Here is a 16,179-nt window from a genome sequence, read left to right on the forward strand (position 1 = left end):
AACCCCACACACCCAAACCACTTGCTTTGTTTTTTAAGACTGGATGCTTTTGAGGGATGTGCTGGGAAAAAGAACAAATAACTAGCCTATTGCTATGTACACTGTGAAATTAAACAAGTTTGTCAGTTTACAAGGCCATAGAAGATCATGAGGAAATGTTAATTTTTTCTTACTATTCTACATATTCTGAATTATATGTATTAAGTAAGCACATATTTGACTCTTAAATACAATGCCTGTTTAACCTTGGATCATTTAAGTGCTTGTGGCCCTACGATTACATTGATGCATTGGGAGACAAATTGTACCCTTAGGCAGCAATGTGTGAGCTTTCTGGGTGAATACTCTAATTCAGCATCATGAAACTATATAATGAGTTTATTCTGTGTGGTTTCAGATTGTAAAAGTGTATTCCCCTTTTTGTGCTGTTTTTTGTGAAAGCTGTGTAGGTCTTGTTTATCTGGATCACATGGTTCAGCAATAACAAAACATTTACAGAAAAATATACTTAAGATTTACACTATAGACATACAGATCCTCAGGTTTTGTGCTTATGCTGTAAAACTTGGAAACAAAAGGTTGCAAGAAGATTTTTAAACCAAAGCGTGATTATAACTTGACTTTATCATGTATTCCTTTCTTTAATTCCTCTTGGGGATCCAAGGTGCATAAAAGGCACTCTTACTCAGTCATCACTTAGGTCTGGACTTCTTAGGATGCTTTTGTGTTTCAAAACTGTGATTTTTGTCTTGGAGAAGTGTGTTAAGGTGGCTTATCCTTCCCAAGGTAGCTGTCTTGGCCAGCCTTCCCTTCTGGATGCTGCACCAGGGAGGAGCTGTGGTCAGTGCTTGGCTGGAATGCTTCACCTCTCACCCCAGAGCATGGAGCAGGGCTTAGCAGTGCAGCACATACCAGAGGTCCTCCTGAGCACAAGCTGCTACACCTCCTATTAAATGGATACTCTTCTGATAATGACTGTGCACAAAATCCTCAGGTTCTGGCAGATTTCGGTGCCATAGTTAAAGGTGAAAATGCAGGTTTTGGTGTTAATACTTAAACATTAGTGCCCCGTGGCACAGTTGACCTAAAACTCTTTCTGCATCTCAGCTGCTCCTGCGTGGAGTGTGGTGTCTGGATATCAGTTGCCACTGAATATGGGTTTGAGAGTGATTTGTGCCATGCAGGCAAGGATTCCCTTCCAAAAGCTTTCATTATCCGTGTGATGACCTCTACAAGAAGGAAATGCAGCAAATTATTTGAAATGAAAGGGGAGAGGATAGAAGTCGTTTAAACAGCAGCTGTTAAAAAGCTTTACTTGGCTAAATGTTTGGTGAACTCCAGTATGCCTGTCCTTTCCAAGCTGGGCATAATATGGCTTATTTCCTGCTAGATGATGAGATGTACAATGTGCTCAGGACAATTAATTGACAGTATATCTACCATTTGTCATATATACTCTGCATGTGCAGGTTGTATATGGTGTGCAGTATATGCCTCTGTTTCCAAACTCTTAAGAGTATTTTGGCAACAGCATCTTGCTGACAGCTGTAGGTTTACCATGGTGTGCCCTTAAGGGGAAAAACATGGTTAGTGGTAAGTTATGGCCATAGATTGGGCAACCTGAGTTAGAAGCAAAGGACAAAAGAAAAGTGCCCCTGAAGTAGTGGAGAGAACATGTTTTAATAATCCTTCTGGCCCTTTTTTTTTTTGTGGTCCCAACCTTCCAGTAGTCTAATAATAGTTCATGTTTTTTCCTGACCTTTTGATGGTGATGAAGTTTCTTGTTTGTTTTTAACATGAGAATCCTGTTTTCCTTTAGATGCTTTATACTGTGGGACAAAGAATATATATAGAGAGGACAATTATTTGCATGCCTTAAATCTCCTCTGTTTGTTTACCATGCTGTGCCTGTGCATCTCTTTTGCTCGAAGAATGGTACTGCTGTAAGATTGCAATAATTTATAGAATAACCTGCATAGCTGAGGGAGCAGCAAAGATCCCAGGTCTCCTCTGCTCTGTCTTACTGCCCTTACCGTTAAGTAACAGTGTCAGGTTCCCTCTTTTCCTTGCTTTGCCTTTGGTGCCAAGTGTCTCATGTTTTTGGTTGTGTAATGGGCCACTTTTAGCTGGAGACAAGTCTGAATGAAGACAAGATTTTAGTTTTGTCACTTGAGAGTACTTGGAGGAGCTGCAGCTTTGAGTGTCTGTAGTAAAGAAAGCTTAAAACACGTGCCTATTTGCTGATAATTTCTGATTTCTGGGTGTAGGCAGCAGGTGCCGGGATTTGCCGGGTGATGGGCCCGGACGGTGCTCGCCCCGCCTGTGCCCAGTTGGGGCTGGCCCAGGGGCGCATGCCTGGGTTCGGGAAGGTGTGGTTCCTGCAGGGTCCAGAGCCAGGCGGATCGAAGTTAGTTCACTGGTACTAACCCGAACCAACACTAGCTTGATCGACTCTGTTCGCGGCTGGCGCTCTCTCGGGCTCCTCCCCCTCGAAGGGTGGTGCCGAGGGGGTCGCAGCAGGCATTTCCTTCGGGGGAAATGCCTCGGTCTTTCGTAATGGAGCCGCGGCAGTGACAATTGCCACTTCTATTTTGGCTTTCATAAGAGCTAATAGATTGCAAACGACCCGCCAGGTGTTGTCCCCACCAATAATGTCGCCGTTGGTCTCCTTATAGTGGAGACTTGCCAGCAGATTATACACCTCCCGCCAGAGGTCCCAGGCGGTCTCGGGACCCGGGTAGCAGAGGGGTTCCTGCCTTTCCACCTGGGCTACAATCTGCTCGGCAACGGCAGTGCCGGTGGGTTTGCTTGTATAGGATCCCATCGTCGGTTTTACTGATGTTGATGTCGAAGAGAAGAAAAGGTTTCTCTTACCCGAATCTTTCGGGGTATTGAACGGTCTGTGGAGAAGGGTCACTTTCGGACGAAACGCTCAGGGAGACGGTTTAGACCGAAATTGTTGCCCGCATTCTCCACCAGATGCTGCGTGAGACGAATCTCGCCGTAGGCGCGAGCTCGGTTCGCGAACAGAGTCAATCGAGCTAGTGCTGGTTCGCGTTAGTACCAGTGAACTAACTTCGATCCGCCTGGCTCTGGACCCTGCAGGAACCACACCTTCCCGAACCCGGACATGCGCCCCTGGGGCAGCCCCAACTGGGCACAGGCGGGGCGAGCACCGTCCGGGCCCATCACCCGGCAAATCCCAGCACCTGCTGCCTACATCTGGGCAGTCAGTTATATGAAAGGTGCTCTGACTTGGGGAATTTCTGGACATGATCAGAGGTGCAACTGCAAAGCATCAAGGAAACCTGTGCTTTTGAGAGGCATCTGGCAAACCAGGCACTTCAGAGGCCAAGCAGTTCTGGATGGAGCCCTTTCTGGATATAATTCTTCAATGTTTCAGACATGTTTTACATTCTTGTATTTTTTTCAGGTTTGCATAATCTTACATTCAGCTTAAACTGCCCAGGTAGAAGTAATGTCTTTGCATGGTAGCACAGCAAGTTCTGTTTCTTAGTTTGCAACTCGTGTGTATAACAGAAAAGCTTTCTATTTAGAGTTTCAAGGAGTGCTGGTAGTGTCACTAAACACCTCTTGCTCGGGGGGGAGTGCCTTGTGCTCAGAACTGTGATGCCCTCTTTCATTGACACCTCTAGAAAGTACAACAGTAGTTTTGTAACAACCAGGTTTTGGTTTGTGGACGTTTTGGTTTTGTTTGCCTGTTCTTATATAGATCATTGTGTTTAGAGGCTTTTTTAATGGAACCACCATCCCTTAAACAAAATGCCTGCACACCCATTCCTAATGTTAAACCTGACAAGCCCAGCTTTTTAGGCTGGTGTAATTATGACTGAAGTAAAAACATTGGAAGTCAGAGTTTCTTCTCCCTCTGTTCCTCCTTCAGTGTGCTCTGTTCCTATTAGGAAATGGAGCCATACTCAACAGTTTTTAGTTTTCACTCTATTTACAGCTTCTAGTACTAAAGACAGCACAGTGACATAACTGGCAAGTTTGTCCTGGTGGCCTCCAGGGTGCAGAGCAGACAAAGGGACCCAGCACAGCAATAAAAGGGCCAGCTGCTCCTCTCTGCTTCGTTTTTGTTCTGAGGCTCTATCGGGCTGCCAGGAGCCCCACTGGTGATTCTGATAAGTTTAGAGTTGAGGTGCATACCAAATATTCAAGTGGAAAAACAAGACAAGACTGACATGGAAGATAGCAGTACAAAAGGAGATCTGGAAACCCCAGAAACAGCACCCTCTGCCTTGCAGAGCTGCTAGATGGATGCTAATCTTCTGTTGTCTGGTGATTAAATGTAACATGACTTGAATAATTGTAGGCATTTCTTAATTATGAATTGCATTCTAGAAATCCTTTCATTACACAGTAGGTATAAAAATTTGTTTTTTCTACCTTTAGTCTGGCCCAAGGTAATGTTTGGGGAGAATCACAAAAATGGGAGTGCATCTTGCAGAACATGTTTTTCCTGCAAGAGTTCTGAGTTAAAATGTAAAAAAGCCTTTTTTTTTTTTTTTTTCTTCTTAATGGCTGTTTGGAAATTCTGAAGTGCTGCCTCTCAGATAAAAATATGTTTGGGGAGGAAGAAATACAGTCCACTTCTATTGTGCATTTTGCTTCCTTTTTGTTACAGATTGCTTTTCCTTGCATTTCAAAATACTTCACAATGGAAAATTAGGTCTCATCTTTCCTATTACATAGATGTGAAAATTGAGGTGTAAAATAATGGAGTGATTTGGTTGCTCTGGAGTTTATTGAGGCAGCCACACAAAAACTCTGCTTTCTGTACTAGTGTAGGACTTCAGTCATAAAGCATCCTTCAGATTTCCATGCAAAAGGTTGCATTCTAATTAATGAGAGCACCTTTGTGACTGATACTGGGAGGCATTTACCTCCTTTATAGCTTGTGCCATGCAGTCCTTGTAGGACAAAAAAAATCAGTTTTTTCACTCCTTTTTGCTTGTTGTTATTCATTTTCTTTCTTTCTAGATTTTCATTTTTTGTTTCCTTTGCTCCCAAAGTTGTCTTCTTTTCTCTTTATAGTTGTTGTCTTCACAATAGCAGAAGATATCTCCCAGCAGTGAACTGGGATAGGATTAGTATATATGGATGCTTTGTTCTTGTGCTTTCATTACTTGCCAGCAGAGTTTCGTGAGCAAAGACAGCAAAGGTGGAAGTGGGCTTTTTTATAATGAAGAATTTTTGTTCACTCTTCAGAGAAAGCATTCAAAGACAGTGCCTTGTATACAAAGCAGATGACCTTTACTATGGCTCTTACTTCCTGGGAGAGTAATTTCATTATTTTAATACTCAAGAACTCCTACACAAAATTATCAAAAGGATGTTGTTTCACATGGACAGGAGAGCTTGAGGGCTCCTTGAGGACTGTGCGCATAAACCAGCTCTATTTTTGACGTACTGGGAGGTTTATGATTACCTAGACCTGTGAAGTTGTTGGCTGAGAGAGAAATCTCTGGTCAGTAAGCTGCTCCTGTAGCCAGTTGTACTGGAGATGGGCAGAAAGGTAAGGGAGAGTCTAAGAGCTTTCAGTTTAAGTCTTCTGTTTGTAGAAAGAGTCAAGGTAAATCCTGGCATGCAATTCCTCCATGCACACGATTCTCTTACCCTTCCCTGCTACCTTTTTCCAGGTGCACATGTTGGGAACTACTGTTCTAGTTAAATTTTTAGACTATAAAGGTATGGATGGTAAGAATTAATTTACAAAATAATCTGCCGCAAATAAAAAAGGTATTTGAAATAACTTTATGAATTTAATGTTAGGTAATGCAGAAGATAATAGAAGGAACCACTGGGGGGATAAAAAGAGGAAGAGAGAGGAAGACAAGACTAGTCAGAGAGATGGTAAATTTTAAATGTTACTTATATTGCTAAGAATTAGAAAGTATTGAATATTTTAGCAAGTTTTTTTTTACTTTAGTAATTTTGTAGTCAGTTCCTTATATTGAAATAATTGTAGTATTGAAGGCAAAAGTTTAAACACAGGTAGTAAAACTAATAGAGCTCTAAGATTGAATTTTTTTTTTTTTTTTTAATTTTAAAATCATTTTATTTTCTACATCCAGACATAAAGAACTGGATTTTCTTTTTATCACTTTGGGACAGAGATCTGCATGATCACATAATCCTTTCTCCACACCCCACCCTCCCCCCTTCCTTTTATATGCCCCCATTGTTGGTTTGTTGGGGTTTTTTGTGGTTTTTTATTTGGTTTGGGTTTTTTTGTAATTTCACAGCATTGTGCAACTATATATCCTTTCTAGAAATACTAAAATGGAAAACCCTTTCCTGAACTCAATTAGCTATTGACAAATGAGTGCACAGATCTGTCAAACAACTTCATTTGCATTGCAGCAAGTCTTGAAGAGCTTATCTGACAGAGAGGTATCCCACTGTGCAGTGTAGAGCTGTTTAGACACAAAGGAAGAGGCCATTTCTCCCACTAAGTTAACAATATAAATGAGAAAGATGATGGATGGAAGAAAAAAGTGTTATTCTTATTTTACAAATTGGGATCTGAAGCAGCGGCTGTTGCTTGGTGTGTTGCATTCAGCAGCAGGACGTGCTGGAGCAGGGCATGGGCAGTAATTTCTGTCTCTGTATTTTGCAGTGCACATATTTGTTGTGCTGTGTGATGCACTATATTGGTTAATCAAGCTAGAAATAAGTGCCAAAAAAAGTAATAATGCTCAGGCTGCTATTGTCAGCAAGGAAATGCTATATATATGCTATATATGCGTAAGAGCAAGTGGCTTTGCTAGAGATATAGTAGAAATCTGCTGCAGAACTGAGAACTGAAGTGGGTCTCATGTTAAGGTCTAGTGTTCTGACAAGTGAGTTTGGTTTTCATCTTAACTGAATTTTAAAAAATACATTGGGAGATACACTGCAGTACTGTGAAATGGGGCTTGTCCATTATTGTTAGTATGACTGGAGTTGAGACAAGAAACCAAAGGACCACGTAGTAGGAAATTTTTTAAAATGTAGATTTGTAGTTCAGGAGTGGCTCTATTTCACTGATGAAACTGTTGTCTGTTTGCCTTCTGCCATCTCTTCCCTTGTGCTGCTTGCAGCTAATGCAAATGTATGCAAGATTAGGCAAATCCTGGCAGCCAGTTGATGAGAAGGCAGAATGGCCTTGCCAAGAGAGCAATTTGTCTCATTTTTGTTCTTTCATTTTATTTGTTATTAGTTATTTTCTCTTCCTGCTCCTTGGGAGAAATAATTTGGCAGACAGGTGGATCATAGGCCTTGCCTGTGCCCACTGTGACTGCTGCAGCTGACAGGGCAGCGTTTTCTTCTGGAGTCCATCATTAATCAGCTAGAGATCACACAGTAATAACTGAACTAGCCTTTTTAGAAGATAAATCTGTGGACATTGCTATAGTCAAAAACCTGCTATATTTTCTCTCTCCTTAAACCTTCTTGCTTTAAAATGCAAGAAATAGCTTTCAACAGGCATCAAGAAATTCCCTTTCTGCTCAGCAGCAGCAATGCAGGGTGTCATTTATACCTTCACGTTTCTCTAGCTCCTCAAACTTCTGTAATTTCATTTTGCATGTAATTCCATTTGCTTCTGTAATTTTCAACTGCTCATTCATGTTTGGCACCACCCTCTCGCTAGTCTGCAGGGGGATTTTTGTGGCTGCTTTGGCCTGGATTGCAAACAAAACCTGCTTGAAAATACTATATAATCCCTCACCCTTGCTCCCCCCCTCATTTACTTCTACTTTATTAGGATTCCAGGTCTTACCTTGCTTTGCCACTAGGTGTGTACCACAGATGCACATGTGCTACGCTGCTTATAAAATATCAAGAAAACAGTTATATTTCTACCATTCCAGTCACCCAGTCTGATTAAGCATACAGATGTGCAGGTTCTTGTGAAGGCAGCAGAGGGCAGGAATGAAGGTGCTGAGGTGTGAGGAGAGGGCTGATGGATTGCAGTCTGTATTGGGGCAAATGCAGGTGGGAAGAGCCCCTTTTGCCACTGAAGTCTCTGTTGAATGCTAGGTACTTACTTTAAATGTAAATATTTTGAAATTTCAAAATGTACATACAAGGGAAAGTAAACTGGGAGTGTGTGTTTTCTTTGTTTTTTAATCTTAAGTAATCTGCTTGTATACTTTATGAACTGAATCAAATTGCTAGGTTTCCAAGTTGACAACTAAGCAAGATTTTTATGTCTTACTCATTGTCCTATGTATATGCAAGCTCTAAGTTGAATTGGTATGGAAGTGTAGAATCTTTGAGCTTATGCATCGTGGAATCTAAGGAGAGAATACTCGAGTTTTGAAGAGATATGACAAAGAGATGTGACAAAATACTATCTAAGTTTACTACTGCTATCCATTTTAAAGTCAAAGCCTTACCTCATAGTCTAGATTAACCTGGATGATTTTTTAAAAGAAGCTACTTAATTTTGGGTTTTTGCTTTTTTTTGTTTGTTTGTTTGTTTTGGTTTGTTTTGTTTTTTTTTTTTTAAATTCCTTTCTTTAATGGAAGATGCCAGTGATGGTGGACGGTCCTATAAGACAGTTTTGGATCGCTGGAGAGAGTCCCTTCTGTCATCTACCAGCTTGTCCCAAGTGTTCCTTCACCTGTCCACGTTGGATCGAAGTGTCATCTGGTCCAAGTCCATCCTCAATGCTCGCTGTAAAGTGTGTCGAAAGAAAGGGGATGCTGAGAGCATGGTGCTGTGTGATGGCTGTGACCGAGGCTATCACACCTACTGCATCAGGCCCAAGCTGAAGGTATCTGAGGAGAAATAACTGCTTCCTTTTCCCGCAACACTTGAATAGATCTTATGACTTCATTGTCTATTTCCAATGCTTTCTTTTCTTTTTTAATTCTGTCCCTAGGTCATTCCTGAAGGAGACTGGTTTTGTCCAGAGTGCCGACCCAAGCAGCGCTCTCGACGCCTCTCCTCCCGGCAGAGACCTTCTGTGGAAAGTGATGAAGAGACTGCTGAACGACTGAGAGAGGGGGAAGAGGAGGCAAACTATGATGAGATGGGACAAAGTGAGGATGAGCATTATGATGAAGAGCAAGACGAGGAGGATGAATCTCAAGAGGAAGAAGATATATGGTAAATAGGCATATGTTAAACCAGTTTCCTACTGAAGTGTCATCTTGATCACTAGGTAGCTGTTCACATGAGCACATATGTCAAAAATCCACTCTGAAAAATGTTTTTTTAAAAAAAAATCACAGCTTTTTATGAATTTGGTGCTTGAATATTAACATAAGTAAGGTTCACTGGAATAGACTCAATTTCAGGATAAAAATTTCAGCCTTGGATATGTGGGTGAGAGGTGGCCATCGGAGTTGCAGTCCTTGTACAATTTCTGTTTGAAGTTAAAGTGGACAGAGTTTCAAACAGTAAATAATTTCTGGAGGAAACCTGGAGTTATTTTTGTCCATTTTTTACTAGATGCATGCGGTAAGTATTGGAATGTTAGAGGAAGACAAGGTCATCTGTTGGAGGCTATGTGACATTGGGAGGACTTGAGCACTTCTGCAGTAGCTGTTTTTGAAAAGAAACAAAACAAAATCTAAAAGCCCCACCAAGAAAGCCCGTACCAAAACCTCTAACTGAATAATCCACTGTGATCATTTCAGTAAAGTAAAGGGTTTGATGCACATGCCAGGAGTGTACATGCTGAAGGAAACTTTGCTGATTTTGGACTATTTTTCTTCCTTTTGGTACAGTCTTTGAATTCACTTAAAGATTATTTGCAACTCTGACTGTTGGGATTCAACAGTTGGAGAGAACTTGCATCTCCTTGAAAAGTAAATGTGTCTAGGACCTTCCTTCTCTCTTGTAATGGAAGGACAGTCTTGAGTATTAATTATAAACCCTGACAAGAGCATAACTTTTATACTAAAGGTTTTAGAATTGCAATTTATTTATGTAGCTGATCATATTGTTAAAAAATCCTAGTATTACAGTTGCATCAGCTCAAAAGCCAGCTGTTGTACCAGTCCAGACTTGAAGGGTTTGGTTTTTTTTTTTTTAGATGCTGAATTAGAAAACTCTGAGAGAAAATAGAGGTATGGGATTCTGGGGTAAATAAACAATAAACATAATTGTTTACTTTTTGCAGCCCAGCAAAGCCAGGAAGACATGAGGTCAAGTTTCCATTAAAGATGAGAGCAGCAAAACTCAACAATCCTTTCTCAAGTCACAGCAGCCAGCGTCAGGCAAGATATGCGTCTCGGAGTCAGCAAAACACGCCTAAGCAAACTGAATCTTCATCTAAAGTTACCAGAAGGGGGTTAAGAAAGGTAAAATCAGCCCCTGCATCAGTGACAAAGCCTTCTTTAAGACTTACTAGCCGGACCACTCGTCAGAGCCAAAGTTCATTGCAAGCAGATGTATTTGTGGAATTACTCAGTCCTCGAAGACGACGAAGAGGGAGAAAGAGTGCTGATAATACACTGGAAAACAGCCCTTCCAATTCTCTCGGGTTTAGAATTGTTGATACTGCAGACTCAAGTGAACGGCTTAGGAAGTATCCAGTTTCTGCTTCAAAGCTTTCTCTTCCTGTTACTGAACCCAAGAGAAGAGGCAGGAAACGACAATCCACAGGTTAGAGAAATGTGTTTGTCCACAGTGAAATCCACATTCTGTTCCTCAGTGAAATATTTGTGTGGTAGATCACAGAGACTGGAAGTGGTGGTTGAAGGCTTTTTTACCACTTCCAGTTTCCAAGGCAGTTTCCTTTTTTTTGCTGTGACAGAAGTGAACCTTAAAAAAAAAATTCAGTCATCTAAAGAACAAATATATATTTGCCAAGGAGATGTATCCATATTTGAAAATTCATATTGGCACACAATATGGAAAAATTGCTAATATAGAAATTACAGATTTAATATAGATAGAAAATGCAAAAGTTGTATTTATGCCTTAACCCATGCAAATACAAATTATTTACTTATAGCTTTTATGGGTTTGTTTTATTAAACAGTGAAGAATGCAGACAGGTGTAGGCAAGGTACTGAAATTAGGAATATATATATATATATATACACATATATGCATATATGTATATATATATATATATGAATGAGAAAAAAACACTACTAGAAGAAAAATGTCATTTGTCTGGTATAGGGCTAACAGCGTCATTGCTTGTTAAGCAATTACTATGTATTTGATGGTAGGGAACTGCTTGGAAAGCTACAGCAACCTGTCAAAAAACAAAAGGACCCAGTGTGAGACTGAAGAGTGTAAAAGAGCTTGCACTCCAGTGTGGCAGTCTTGTGTTCTGCACCATTTCTGTCCTTCACTATGGGGAGTTTCTGGGCTTATCCTCTAACCACTCTGCTGACTACTCTTGAAAGCAGATAAAACCACCCTGAATAGAGGTTTTGTGAAAGGAAAAGTTATGAGCAGACAGCTTATTCTGTTTTTCTCTAATAGGGCTTTTCTTTAAGTGTTTCACAAATAGGTTTAAAATAGAAATCAATGAATAAGCCCTTTCCAAAATCAGTGTGATGAAGGAGAATGGAGGAGGAACCCAGCATTTTGTACAGCAAGAGAGACATTTAGTGATTAATAACAAGGCTATCGTATAGTTAATACCTGAAGCCAAACCACGTGAGTTCTGTCCTGAAACTAGTTTAAGTACCCAAGAATAATGGTGTTTCACTTTTAAAAAGTTTATTTATTTCTATTGTACTTATCATGCTTTTATTTCTGTCTGATGGGGTGTTTTTGCTTTTCAGAATCATCTCCTCAGACCGCATTGAGCAGGAGAAGTTCAGGACGTCAAGGAGGAGTCCATGAACTCTCAGCTTTTGAACAACTCGTAGTGGAACTGGTACGACATGATGACAGCTGGCCTTTCATGAAACTGGTTTCCAAAATCCAGGTAACTGACAGAACTGCAGAGGAAATGACAATGGCTGAGAGTCCTGTTTGCTGCCAGTAAAACTTGGGATTTTATGCCATCACCCAAAGGGGGGGGATACAGATATGTAGTGGGATTCAGAAGAACTCTCACATTTCCGTCCAAATATTTGGTGCCAGAAATAACTTTTCTGATCAGGAAAAGGATCTAGAGCTTAGTGTTTTAAATGCTCTATTAGAATTAACAGTGATAGCTGTTAAATGAGGAGTTGAAATGCTGAATTAATTGTCACAGATAGCTGGAAGGATTAATGTGTCTGGATAAAAAGAATGACATACAAATGAGTGAAAGACTTAAGTGCAGAGGACTAAAGGAATTTTGAAGGAACCAAGTACTACTGTTTTCCTGATAGAGTACAAGATTACACTAGAACGTGCAAGAAGCTGGTGAATGCAAAGAAACTTCATAAGGAGGGATGGAGAATTCAACTTAATTTTGATTCTAAAAGAAAGTACTAGAATTCAGTGCATTCCCGTTTGCCTGAATCACTCACCAAGGGATAGTATCTGTATAGGTGGGGAAAAAACCCTGTACTGGAGTGACCCAGACTTTCTTCATCATGACAGAAATTTAGGTTTAAATTTTTTGCTGCCTTCAAGCCGATGTACAGAGTAGCCTGAATGGTCAATGCACAACAAACCAGAAAAATAAAATCACCTTTCTTTTCAGTACTTACATTAAAGGTATTCCTAAAGGGAAATGAATGAAAAAATGTAACAATCTAATTCTATTTCTCTATTACTTATGTCTCTAGGTTTGTTTGCAAGTTGCTCTTGATGTAGTAAGGTTGCATGTCATAACCAAGAACTTCATTTTAAAGCATAAATGATGATGCATGTGGATATCTTACCTGTTAAAAAAGGTCAAATTTGGATCAGCTACCTTTTCCTTTTGCCCCCTTGTGCTGTTTTGTGAGTGAGCCAGAGGCACCCTAAGCTTGGTGCTTACCTGGAATTCACAATCTGTGATCCAAATGATGAGTGCCTCTAAGGGCTGGGCAATCCTTCTCCTCCCTGCACTTTCATCACAAGAACACTGTTCAGGGTGGCTTTTTATCTCTTGTCCTTGCTTACTTTGTCCTGATAGGTACAGAAAGGCTCACAACCTTTTCATCAGCACAACTAAATGGAAACTCAGTCTTTAATTTCTCTTGCAAGACTGTGAATGGTAGTGGAGTAAACAGGGTCATTACCCATGGTTAAGGAGTGTTTAATATTGTAATCTGTTAGAAGAAAATAAAAAGTTTTAAAGTCTTGGTAATGCTTATCTGCTATGCAATTTTCTTACAGTTGTTCAGAGGGTATTTAGGATTAGATTTAATTGAATTGCTGGCTAACGTTTGTTGTGGTCTGCAGCTTTATTGATATTAAAAATAGAAGTGCAGTGCCTTAAAACCAATACTCAGCTCAGGAAATGGAGATGATTGTTTGGGTCTCTATTGAAAAACAAAACCAAAATGCTTTCTGTTTCTTAGTTACTTAGGGTTTTTTATATAGGTAGAATTTTAAGCTTCCATTTGTTTGTCTGTTAATTTTTTAATTTTTTTTAAGGTACCAGACTACTATGATATCATCAAGAAACCTATTGCCTTAAATATAATTCGTGAAAAAGTGAACAAATGTGAATATAAGTTAGCATGTAAGTATTATTTATTGAAAGAGGTAACGTACTCTGCTCACTCTCATTAAAATAAATTACTGCCCTACAATAGATGTATGTCAGAGGATTAGAATGCTAATATTGTGTTAGTTTTGGGGTGTTCTATGTTTTGGGTTGTTTTTTTTTAAAGAGCATTTAATAATATTTTTAAAATTTGTTAATTTTAAAATTTGTTAAATTTTATTTAATATTTAATTTTATTTAATATTTAATTTTTAATGTTAAGTATTAAATGAAATTAATAAGTTAAAATTAAATAAAATACATTTATTTTGCTACCAAATACATGATATACAGATAGATAAGAAATTAGCAGCTTTCTCAGGTTATTTCTCAAGCTTTTGATGGCAGTGAGCGGCACTGATGAAATAGAAAAGGTACTGTTGTTACTGCTTGAATTTTATTTCCTTTCTTTAATTTCTCCTATTATCAATAATGTTTACATGGCACTTCAGTATTATGATGACAGAAATGTGACACAGAGCTGAAGACATTATTGTGCTGCCACTCGGTGTAGGCTCTGTGCCATTCCGCTGTATCATACCGCTCTCTGATCACTTGAGACCCTGTACATTAATTTCCTTTTCATTTGCTAGCGGAATTCATTGAAGACATTGAGCTGATGTTTTCGAACTGCTTTGAATACAACCCTCGTAACACAAGTGAAGCAAAAGCTGGAACTAGACTTCAAGCTTTCTTCCACATTCAAGCTCAAAAGCTTGGACTTCCGATCACATCCGGTAATGTGGACCACGCCGCTCCCGCGGCAAAGAAGTCACGAATCTAACCTCTGCCTTCCAAAGGATTTTTTGAGGGAATTTATTCTATTCATTAAAATGAAATGTTAAATCACAGTCAGACCTGTCTGTATAAAGCAATAACAACTGTTTAACCACCTTGAAGTGTGGCCTGCACTATATTCTCAATGTAATATTAAGCACTCAGGAGAACGTAGGAAAGGTTACCTTTGCTACAGTTTTATTCAGTGTCTAATTTTGATAGATGTACTGGATACAGTACTGGTTTACAGAGGTTTTGTACATTTTTAATACATTCATGTGTCCCAGTATCTTCCAGAAGTTTTTTCCTGCATCAAATGACCTTGTTTCGTCCTCTAGATTTTGTAGGAGCTGTGGTATTGAGGGCTTTATCAACTCTGATAAAATCTTCAGCTGTGCCACAGTTGAAGAAACTGTGTGTATTTTTAAAACTTGTTTGAGCATATCTTCTCAACACTACACATGAATGAGTACAACTGCATATCTTTTAAGTACTGTACCAGTGCTGGCTGGAGGTATTCAGTCTGAGTTTATTAAGTAGATATTTATTTAGCATTCGAAGTAATTTGTGAATTTGTTTTGTATTTATAAAATTTGTACTTGGAGCTTAAAAAAAAAAAGTTCCATAACTTTTTAATTTTTTTCCATTGGGGTTATATTGTTTTTGATTTTAATTTTTTTGTTTTGTTTTGTTTATTCCCCTCTAACTTGATGATAAATTGATAAATACCTTCCTGTGTCCCCAGCAGTTCTTCTAGCAATGAGTAAATTTAAAGGACTCTACTATAAGTTTCTACGTACAACTTTGGAAGTGTACAAATAAAATGACACATTTTTAAAGTATTTTGAGCTTCTGGCATTTCCTTTTGTGTTATACTGCTACAGCATCTTCCCCATTAACTTTCTAGGACAACATGCTGGAAAAAGAAGGCAGCAGAATTTGGTTTCAATGTGAGAACCCCAACCAACATTTTTGGCAGCTGCAGCCAGTGTATTCCTGGCTCCTGAGTGATGCAAATTTTCATCAGTATGTAAGGAGTAACATAAGTATGTGTTTACATTGTATGGTATTTAATTGGGATCTTTAGTATAACATTGTAAAACTTCATACCTTTGTTTAGCTGTCCAGGAGCTTCCTTAAAATATCCTTGATAATTTTATTTTCAGTATTTATTAATCAAGATTTTTAAAACTCAGTTTGAGTCAACAGCTTTAAACCCATTTTAAGATGAGTTTTGCCCACCTGGGAGGTGTGCCTGGGAGACTCTAAGAACATGGAGCAGAAATACAGAGGTATGCATGGAGAATGCAGGAAAAACTGAAACATGAGGTTTGCTGCAGCAACCCTGTGTTTGTGCTGGCTTCTTGTAGCATTAAGACTCTGTATGCTACAGAGATGACACACTTGCTTTGTAGCTGGGGTTTTTCTTTGCTGCTGTAGTGCTTACCTTGCCCTAGAGGTGGCAAGAATGGTCATTCCCTTCAGCCTAGGGGACAAATGGTGATAGATAGGCAAGTGATCAGTTTTGAAGAATTTGATATATTAAAAAAAAAGTTTAAAATGACAACAGTGGGAGGGAAATTGTTTAGAAATAACTGTTAATAATTAAGAGTTTGTGTGTGAGCATTTCCTTGTTCAGTGCTGATATCTCTGTCCTGTCGAGCTCAAAGAACCATTTTTAAACACCATAAGGAATGTGAGCAGCAAGAATATGTCTTTGCAAGTGTAGGTTGTACTTGATATCCCTGCATCTGTCTAGTCCCAAGAGGATGTGCACATCCTGGCTAGCAGG

At 39.3% G+C, this 16,179-nt stretch overlaps 1 protein-coding gene across 7 annotated transcripts in view; it reads left to right on the plus strand.

Annotated features, from left to right (window-relative positions):
- Nucleotides 1-15,229, plus strand: part of BAZ1A (bromodomain adjacent to zinc finger domain 1A) — a 67,423-nt gene extending 52,194 nt beyond the window's left edge. For 4 of the 7 annotated variants that reach the window (XM_071746139.1, XM_071746143.1, XM_071746140.1 and 1 more), the window contains 7 exons: nucleotides 5,797-5,877; nucleotides 8,539-8,786; nucleotides 8,895-9,121; nucleotides 10,140-10,624; nucleotides 11,764-11,909; nucleotides 13,499-13,586; nucleotides 14,204-15,229. In XM_071746139.1, the coding sequence (XP_071602240.1) occupies nucleotides 5,797-5,877; nucleotides 8,539-8,786; nucleotides 8,895-9,121; nucleotides 10,140-10,624; nucleotides 11,764-11,909; nucleotides 13,499-13,586; nucleotides 14,204-14,394 (1,466 nt within the window). In that variant the 3' untranslated portion in view covers nucleotides 14,395-15,229. The remainder of the gene's footprint in view (nucleotides 1-5,796; nucleotides 5,878-8,538; nucleotides 8,787-8,894; nucleotides 9,122-10,139; nucleotides 10,625-11,763; nucleotides 11,910-13,498; nucleotides 13,587-14,203) is intronic. The other 3 variants (XM_071746141.1, XM_071746144.1, XM_071746142.1) reach the window with 1 other exon arrangement.
- Nucleotides 15,230-16,179: the final 950 nt, after the last annotated feature.

This window comes from Heliangelus exortis, chromosome 5, assembly GCF_036169615.1.
Source record: "Heliangelus exortis chromosome 5, bHelExo1.hap1, whole genome shotgun sequence".
In the NCBI taxonomy this organism is placed as follows: domain Eukaryota; kingdom Metazoa; phylum Chordata; class Aves; order Apodiformes; family Trochilidae; genus Heliangelus; species Heliangelus exortis.